We start from the raw sequence: 9,426 nt of genomic DNA, 5'->3' as shown, positions 1-9,426 counted from the left end.
AACCAACTGAGCCACCCAGGCGCCCCCTATCATTTTAGTTTGCAAATTCTTTTCTGCATTTCTTGTAAGGCAGGTCTAATGGCAATGAATTACCTCAGCTTTTGTCTAGGAATATCCTTATTTCTACTTCATTTATGAGAGATAACTTTGCCAGACAGAGTATTTTGATTGGCAGGTATTTTTTTAAGCATTCTGAATATATAATCTCACTCTCTTCTGCTCTACAAGGTTTTAGCTAACAACCCCGCTGATTGTAGGTTACAATCTTTTTCTTGCAACTTTCAAGATTATCTTTTTGTCTTTGATTTTTAACAGTTTTATTATAATGTATCTTGGAGAGGATCTTTTTAGATTTAGTTGGTTTGGTGACCTATGAGCTTTATGTACTTGGATATCCAAATGTCTTCCCATGTTTGGGAAACTCTCAGTAATCATTTCTTTAAATAGGCTTTCTGCCCCCTTCTCCCTCTCCTTTTGCTTCTGGAACTCCAATTATTAAAAATTATTTCTTTTGATGGTATCTCGTAGATCAGGCAGGCTTTCTTTACTCTTTTTCATTCTTTTCTCTTTGCTCTCCTCTGACTGGAATTTCAAGTTCCTATCTTTTACCACAGATTTCTTTTTTCTGTTTGGTCCATTCTGCTGTGACTGTGCTATCTGTTGCATTTATCATTTTATTCACTGAATTCTTCAGCTCCAGAATTTGTTTTTGGTTCTTTATGATTTCTATCTCTTTGTTAATCTTCTCAATTTGTGTATTGCTTTCCTGATTTTGTTGAATTGTCTTTGTGTTTTCTTGTAGCTCACTGAGTTTCCTTAGAATAGCTATGTTGAATTCTTTATTAGGTAAATCACAGATTTTTTGGGTTTAGTTACTGGAGGATTGTGATCATTTGGTGATGTCATGGTGTTTCATGTTCTTTGGAGTTAGGTATTTTCTTTTCTTTTTTTTTTTTTGAGGGGGGAGGGGCAGAGGAAGAGAAAGAATCTTAAGCAGGCTCCATGCCCAGTGTGGAGCCTGACATGGTGCTCGTTTTAACAACCTGAGCTGAAATCAAGAGTCAGACGTTTAACCGACTGAGGGATCTAGGCACCCCTCATGTTCTTTGGAGTTTTGCATTGCCACCTTAACATATGAAGTAGCAGCCACCTCCTCCAGTATTTACTAACTGTGTTCAGGGCAGAAATATCTTTCTTCAGTCCTGCCAGAATTTATGAGGCTTTCTCAGACCTTCTATGGATACATCTGCTCCGTATTTCTTGCTCCCTCTTGTGGCAGATCTTAATATTGTATTCCTTCTCTCCTTCCTGCAACACACAAGGCTGAGGGCCGACCCCCTACCTTTGTTTTCTAAATGTGGTGCTACAGCTCCTTTGTGGTCTCTTCCTGGCCTGCAGCTACAGATGTACTAAAGCTTGCTCTCACTACTCTCTTTAGCAGTGCACACAGGGAGCCAGCTGCAGAGCAGAAGGGAGATTGTGGGTGAGGCATGTGGTATGGTGGAGGTTCCCATGGCCAGTTAGAGGGATCTACAGGTGAAGCTGCCCAAGCAGCTCATGGGCAGAATTTTAATGGAGTCTGTGATGCAGTGAGTACGATGAGTACCTTTAATGCCTTCTGAGAGTCCTAACTGCCACTTTCCCAGTCTCTTTCCACCCCACACCCCAGCATGGAGCTCCTGATTTAGTGCTCTAGATGGGGTAAGACAGAGAGGGAGAGAGATAGATGAGTCTCTTTGGTAATGTCCTGCATAGCTGGACAAGCTGGGTACTCACTCATCTGTTCTCCCTTTTCTCTGCAGGGAAAATCACAGGCCAAGAAGGGTTCTCGTTGATCTAAGCTGCGTTCTCTTGGGTTAGAAGTGATGTATGTAAAGACAAGCTATTCCTTTTGCTAGAACTGGAATGCATCCAAACTTGTACTTTTTTTTTTTTTGCTTCAATGGAATGCTGGAACTTCTCTGGAAATCTGAACTTGCACAAAGGCTCTCTCAACCCTGGATAATTGTCTAAGTCGCTGCTCCCCAAAGGTTCCCAGACTGTAGCCAAGAGGAGCAAGAGCTGGTAAACAGGTTACTACAGGGTCCAGTCAAGACTGAAATCTGTCTGGCCTTCAGGGTTCCTTGGTATATGGTTTTGGATCCCACAGCTCTCAGAGTTCACTTTTGTTGTGGGTGGGACAAAAACAAGGGACATTTTATACTGCCATCACTGTCTTTTATCTTTTTATGTAATATGGGGCACTGGGAACCATTCACATATTAATAGTCTCTATGCTTTAATGTGAACATGTATGCCACGTTACTGCATAATTCTGTAAGTTTGGATGACTTAATTTTCTAAGAACCAGAAAATCTGCCCTTTCTGAATCTTGATATTAAATAACATGGTAGAACAAATGTTAAACTAATTCATTACATTGTTCTCTACAAGTAGAGACTTACATTTCCTCTTTTTAGTCCAACTCTTTGCCTATTTACTTTCAACCCAATAAGAGATTCCATATCATATGTTCACTTCTGTGAGTTAGTTCAATTGTGCTGTTTCTGAATACATTATTAGCCTATAGACTTTATTATAGCCAATTCTGTCTCCATACAAATAATAAATGACCTTTGGACTACTTTGGTTACAGTAGGCGTAAGCAATGTATTCTTGGAATACTGATATACTTTATGAACAAAGTTTCTGTTTAACTGCATAAATGGGAATCAAAGGACATAATATACCACCATTTCCACAGTGTTTGTGATATATGGCAGGGCAGGGCACGGTTAAGTAACGATAAGGCATTCTCTCACCATGTCTTAATTACCCTTCCTTGTTTCTTTTAGGAGTTAAATAGGCCCTATTTTGTTATCTGGAATGGGGCATAAAAAAGGAAGCTCTAGGAAAAATTTCAATTTATCTTTGGCATCTGAATTTTCCATAAACCCAATTTTTGTCTTGGCCTTCCTTCTTTGCCCCTTTTAATGTTGCATTCATCAGCTTCTCTCTATTGAAGTTTACACCTTCTTGTTCTTATTCTACCTCAGACAACCCCATAAAACATTATGCTACAAAGTTGCTTTGGATCCTTGCTATCATTCTCTTCTCTATTTTGAGAGACAGCATATCAAGTGGTAAAGAATGCAGGCTATGGAGCCATAGTGCTTGGGTTTGAATCCCATCTCTGTCACTTACTACCTGGTAACAACAAATAAGAACAAACTTATAGCCATAATGGGAGGATTTTACCACACTTTTCTTGATAGTTGATAGCACTAGCAGCCATAAATTCATTAAAAATATGAAAAATTTGAACAAAACGATTTATAAACTTCACCTAGCAGACATATTTAGAACACTTAACTCAACAACCTGATGAATATACATTCCTAATATAGGTAAAGAAAGTCTTAAATAATATTCAAGTACTGAAATCACAGACTGTTTCCTAACCACAGTGAAGATAAACCAGAAATCAACCACAAAAAGACAATTAGAAAATTAATATCTTTGGAAACAAAAAAACATACCCCTGGAAATAAAGGCTCTTTAGTTATTAGCAAGAGACAAAGATATAGTCAGATTACCTCAGGCTGTGTAGGATTTTTATAAGGATATAGAGTAAAGTAATGACATCCAGGGAACTGACTCTGTAGACAAACAGCCAGTTCTTGTGAAATTGGAGTGCTGTTCATTGCCATTTAGTAAATAACAACTACACTAATATCCTAATATCACTCTAGTAACTGTTGTTTCAGAAACAAGCGTTTGTTGTTCCCTTTTCTAGTTATTTCTCTATTCTTATGTTTCTATCTCTGACACTCTCTCTGCTTTGCTTTTAACCCTTTTTACTTTCATCCCGACCTTATAATAGTTGGCTCATTCACGGCTTCTACTGTCTCATGGCTTTTGCCTATGACCTTCTTTCTCTCTTGATTTCTGCCATTGTTTAGTAACTGAGTCTCTTCTTTTGTGTTCCATGTTTAAATTATTCAAGAGAAATAATTTGAATACTTTAGTCAGTCATTCTAATAGAAACCACTCCAAATCAGCAGAGTTTATGCATCAGCTCCCTACAAAAATTACTAGTCTTCCTCATGTCCATGTTGTAGATGACTACCTCTGGGCTAAGTGCCAACCTCTAATTCAGGATTGCAGAGTTACTTGATACAACAGGTGATAACTTTTGAACAAGAACCATCTCTGGTCCCTTATTTCAGAAGACGACTGATTTTGGGAAGGCACTCAATTTCTTGTATTTCTGAGCAAGGGAAAAATGACAACTGCTAATATAGGACAACATATCTAGTGTATACTTCATAATAGTTTTGTTTACCTTTATTGCTTTAAATCAAAGATTTCCCAAATTATTATTGGTATGCTGAGAGAGTTCCCATTTGGGGGTAGTGTGTATAAAGTGGTTCCTATGGACTCCTGTCATTGACTAGTATATTGTTTCTGTTTATATCCAGAAAATGAAGGAAGAGATGCATTTGTTATTTTAATAAACCATTTTATACACTGAGGAAAAAAAAAACTAAATAACCCTGAGTCAAAGAATAAATTGCTCACAATAATTAGAAAATATTGAGAACCAAAGGATAAAAAGAACAACATATCAAAACTTGTGGAATGTAGCTAAAGCAGTACTTAGGGGGAAGCTTATAAACTTAAATGTGTATACACAAAAGAGGAAATGCTACAATTAATAAGCTAAACATCTACTTATAGAAGTTTTAAAAAGACAGCAAAATAAACCTTTAGAAGGTAAGAGGAAATACTAAAGTCAAAAGCAAAACACGCAAGAGAGAATTAACATCAAAAGTTAGTTCTTTGAAAAAACTAATACAATGACAAACTTCTGGTGGGACCAATCAAAAAAAAAAGAATGAAGACACAAATAACTAATATCAGGAATGAAACAGGAAAACACTACAGATACTGCAGATGTTAAAAAAATTGAAGGATATTATGAATTATCTGGTGCCAATAAATTAATAAATGTAGAACTCCCTAAAAACATAATTTACCAAAACTGAAAAAGAAATAAAATAAAATGTAGTATTTCTAGTAATACTGCTCACCTGAATTGAACCACAAGGAACATAATACACATAACAGAAACCCAAATTGAACAACGGTCCACAAAACTACTGGCCAATACTCTTCATGAAAGACAAAGAAAATAGAAGGAACTATTCCAGATTGAATGAGTCTAAAGAATTTAAAGGGTCACGACAATTAAATGCAATGTGTGTTCCTGAATCTGATCCTGGAAAAGAGGAAAAGTCACAAAGGACATTATTAAGACAAATGATAAAATTTAAAATGAGTTTTACATTAGATATCAGTATTGTATCAATATTAAATTTCATAAAGTTGATCACTTTAGTATAGTTAAGTAAGAAAGTATCTTTGTTCTTAGTCAATATACCCTGAAGTATTTATGGATAAAAGAACATGGTGCTGGGGTGCCAGGGTGGCTCAGTTGGTTAAGTATCTGCCTTCAGCTCAGGTCATGATCTCAAGATCCTGGGATCAAACCCCATGTCAGGCTCTCTGCTCAACAGGGAGTCTGCTTCTCCTTTTCCCTCTGTTCCCTCTCTCTCTCTCAAATAAATAAAATCTTAAAAAAAAAAAAAAAAAAGAACATGATGCCTCTACCAAATGATTCAGGGGAAAGAAAATCCATGTACATATATACCTATTCATAAAAAGAAGGAATGTTAAAGAAAATATGCCAAATGGTAACTTGTGATTCTGGTGAAGAGTATATAGAAGTATTCTGTACTACTTCAGTAATTCCTCTGTAACTTCTCTATTATATTTTATAAGTTTTATGATTTTGTCTTTCATATTTGTTTTCAAGCCACCTGGAATTGAATTTTATATAGTATTTTTCCACATGAATACCTAATTGTCCCAACATCATTTATTTAAAGTCTGAACTTTTCCTTGCTGATCTGCATATATTATGTCCAAGTACGGGTAAGTCTATGTCTGACCTTTCTCTTCTGTTCCACCTACACTAACACTAAAGTTAAGACCTCTAGTTTGTCAAAAGACAGCAAAAAGACAGTGAAAAAATTCAAACTGTGACACAAGAGAAGATTTATTTACAAAAATATAACAAAGGCCAGTATTTAGAATACATAGAAAGTATTCCAAATCAAGAAGAAAAAGAAAGGCAGTCCTATAGAAAAATGGTCAATTTGAACAGGCACTTTACAAATAAGAAATCTACACAGCCAATAATCACATAAAATAGTGCTCAACAGCACAGGTCATCAGAGACATGCAAATTAAAATCACAATGGTATAAGACTGGCAAAATTTTAGAAGTTTGCCAAAATCAAGAGTTTGGGAGTATGTGGAATAACAAGAGCTCTCATCAAGTGTTGGTGGGAGTGAAAATTGGCACCACTTTGGAAAACAGTGGGGCATCTGCTAGTAAATAACTGATGTTATGTATATCCTATGGCATAGCAATTTCCCTTACAAGAAAATAATTCAGAGAAATTGGCATGCCAGGAAGTATGTACAAGAATGTTCATAGTAGCTGGGTTTGTAGTAAATGTAAGTTAGAAGCAATCCAAATGTCCATCAACAGTAGAGTGGATACACAAATTTGGGTATATGCAAATGAAATACATCACACCAACGAAAATGAACAGTCTATAGCTACTGACAAAAACATCGATTAATCTCACAAACACAATCTTGAGTGAAAGAAGCAAGATAAAAAGAATATACACTGTATCATCTCATTTATACAGAATTCAATAACATAGGCTGAATAACATAATAGACTGAAACAACTTGTGTTATTTAGTATGCATAAATAGATGGTAAAAAGAGAAGTGATGAACTCATCACAAAAGACAGGATGGTGATTACTTCTCAATGTCAGGGTGGGAACAGAAATTGGAAAAAACACAGAGGACTTCTGTGGTGTTGACAATTTTCTATTTCCTGATCTGGGTGAGAGTTAAAAGGATATGTGTTTTTAATTACTTGTTAAAATGTGCATGTTTTATGCACTTTTCTGACTTTCATAATATGTTTTATAATTAAGAAAAGAAAAACAAGAAAAAGGAAAAAAGAAAACTTAGTGTTTTTGAGGACCTGCTAGTAGGTCAGGAAAATTAGTGTGTGTATAGGACATATAAGGAGATAACTGGAAAAGTAGTCAGATGTTTAATATATCAAAGCCTCTTGATAAGCTATACAATAAAATTGTACAGAAATTTCCGCACAAGGTCCATAGTAAGCCTATAGCAAACATGTATGTCTAGATTACTCTCCCTGACCTTCCAAGTTTATAATACACGTCCCTAAATGAGACATAAGGAGGAAAAGTTGGAGATAAAGATTCTAGATTAGTATAAGATGGCTCTCTTATTCCTGATTTCTATTTCTAATGAGACCTGGCTATCTGACTATAATACCTATTCTTGGGTTCCAGGGGCTAGCCTGTATCATTTATTTTTCTATTTTAGTTACATTTAGATGATTTTTCTTACCGGCAGGGGTTGTAACTGAGATAGATCATGTGCTCAAACAACAGCGCGCCTGGGTGGTTCAGTTGGTTAAGCAGTTGCCTTCAGCTCAGGCCATAATTTCAGGGTCCTGGGATGGAGTCCCCCATCGGGCTCCCTGCTAAGCAGGGAGTCTGATTGTCCCTCTCCCTCTGCCCCTCCATCCCCGCTTGTGCTCTCTCTCGCTCTGCTCTCTCTCAAATAAATAAATAAAATATTAAAAAAAAAGAAATCAAACAATAATACAACAGTAAATGTCTCTTTTCTAATTTATCAACATATGGATAAATATCAGGCTTTTTATTCACAAGAAATTTCTAAATATAAATAATACTCATCAAAATGTTCTAACATAACTTACCCTCAAAGTATGGTGCTCTTGTGCTAATAAAAGTCTTAGTTCTTCATGTAGTGTTATAACTTCCAGAAACTGTCCCCATAAAGCCATTAGAAGTGAACAAAGTTGTGCAAGATTCATATTTATAAGTTCTGCCAGTTCATCAGGATTTTCTATTTTCTGAAATGACAAGAAAAGAACTTCACTGCTTCCTGAGACTTACCATGTCTAAATATAATGTGTTATTGAGAACATTAATACAAAAGCAAATTTTTGGTTTTAAAAAGGTGTGTGTGTGTGTGTGTGTGTGTGTGCACATTCTTGTATGTGTAGAGACCAAGTGACCAATGGCTTTTTCCTATGTGCTAGTTACTATAGCAACAACTTAATTGATATTTTAATATCTGAGATATCTTGTTACTGAAATAGTATCAAATAGTTTAAAATTACAAATCAGGATTCTACAGAGCATGATCAACTTCAAACACTAAAATTCTGGGAATTTTAAACACAATGTACAAATCATAATTAAAGTTATAAAAGTTATAAAATTTTTGGAAGATAATGAAATCTTGAAATAAGATTTTTTTCTCCAATCTGCTAAGTAAAGTAGTTAAAAGATCTGTAACTCTTCAGAAGGGACAGAGGTACCTTCTAAAGTACTAACTGCTTTTCCTTCACGCCTATGCTCCTAGGTGCCATATTACTTGTGGTAATCCTCTTAGAGAGTCATCAAACACTTTCTCTTTTGTAACAATTCATTTACCCACTGTTTATTGAGCACATTTTAAATGCTAGGGCCCACATTCCAATCTAACTCAAAGATTAATATGAGAAGCTCAGAAAAGTGGGTAAACAATTTTAATATACTATTATGAGTGTTCTAATAGTGGTATTAAATTATCCTATTTAAGTATTCACCTAAACTGATGATACAAGTTAAAAGTAATGAATTATACTATAAAATGCAGAATCTTCTATAAGGTATCTGGATTTCTTGAATAGGTAAAATAAGGATTTTTGGACAAAGAACAATAAAAGACCATAAATCAGAATGATTCCTTCTCTTTTGGACAAGCTTTTCTTTAATTCACTGAGGCAGCAGTGTTCAGGCAGAAAATATCTTGCTGGAAATATTTGTCTTCAATTACTAGTCATACTAGGAAATCTACCTTAAATATATAGATAGATGCTGATTTCATTTCTCCATCCTAAAGAAGGTAGAAATAGTCTATTCAGGTTAAGGCTGAAAGCCACTCCCATACCATCTATATACTAATGACTGCTAAATCTTTATATCTGTATCGTATCTCTCCAGAGCTCTAGACTCATCACCTACCAGATGACTATATTTGGATGTAAAAAGAAAGGTATTCAAGTTCGGTATATCCTAAAGAGTACTAATTATATCTCTACCCTCCCTTTCTTAAAAAAAAAAAATCTCAAAACATTGCTTATCACATATGATATATCCTTACTCAGTTTATTTTTACTTCATTTTGAAGTCTGCAATTCAGCAGGCTTTTCTCCTTCCCCCTGCAAACCAAGCTTCCATTTATCTAT

At 35.4% G+C, this 9,426-nt stretch overlaps 1 protein-coding gene across 8 annotated transcripts in view; it reads right to left on the bottom strand.

Moving 5' to 3' along the window:
• FAM135A (family with sequence similarity 135 member A) overlaps nt 1-9,426 on the bottom strand; it is a 101,801-nt gene that overhangs the window by 41,769 nt on the left and 50,606 nt on the right. For all 8 annotated transcript variants that reach the window (XR_014147741.1, XM_031023965.2, XM_081828478.1 and 5 more), the window contains one exon: nt 7,888-8,043. Coding sequence is in view for 7 of the 8 variants with exons in the window: in XM_031023965.2 (XP_030879825.2) it covers nt 7,888-8,043 (156 nt within the window). In the remaining variant the exon portion in view is untranslated. The remainder of the gene's footprint in view (nt 1-7,887; nt 8,044-9,426) is intronic.

This window comes from Leptonychotes weddellii, chromosome 8, assembly GCF_054177405.1.
Source record: "Leptonychotes weddellii isolate Sample4059 chromosome 8, ASM5417740v2, whole genome shotgun sequence".
Lineage (NCBI taxonomy): Eukaryota > Metazoa > Chordata > Mammalia > Carnivora > Phocidae > Leptonychotes > Leptonychotes weddellii.
The sequence above is the reverse complement of the archived record's forward strand: the minus strand, read 5'-3'. Positions and strand labels throughout refer to the sequence as shown.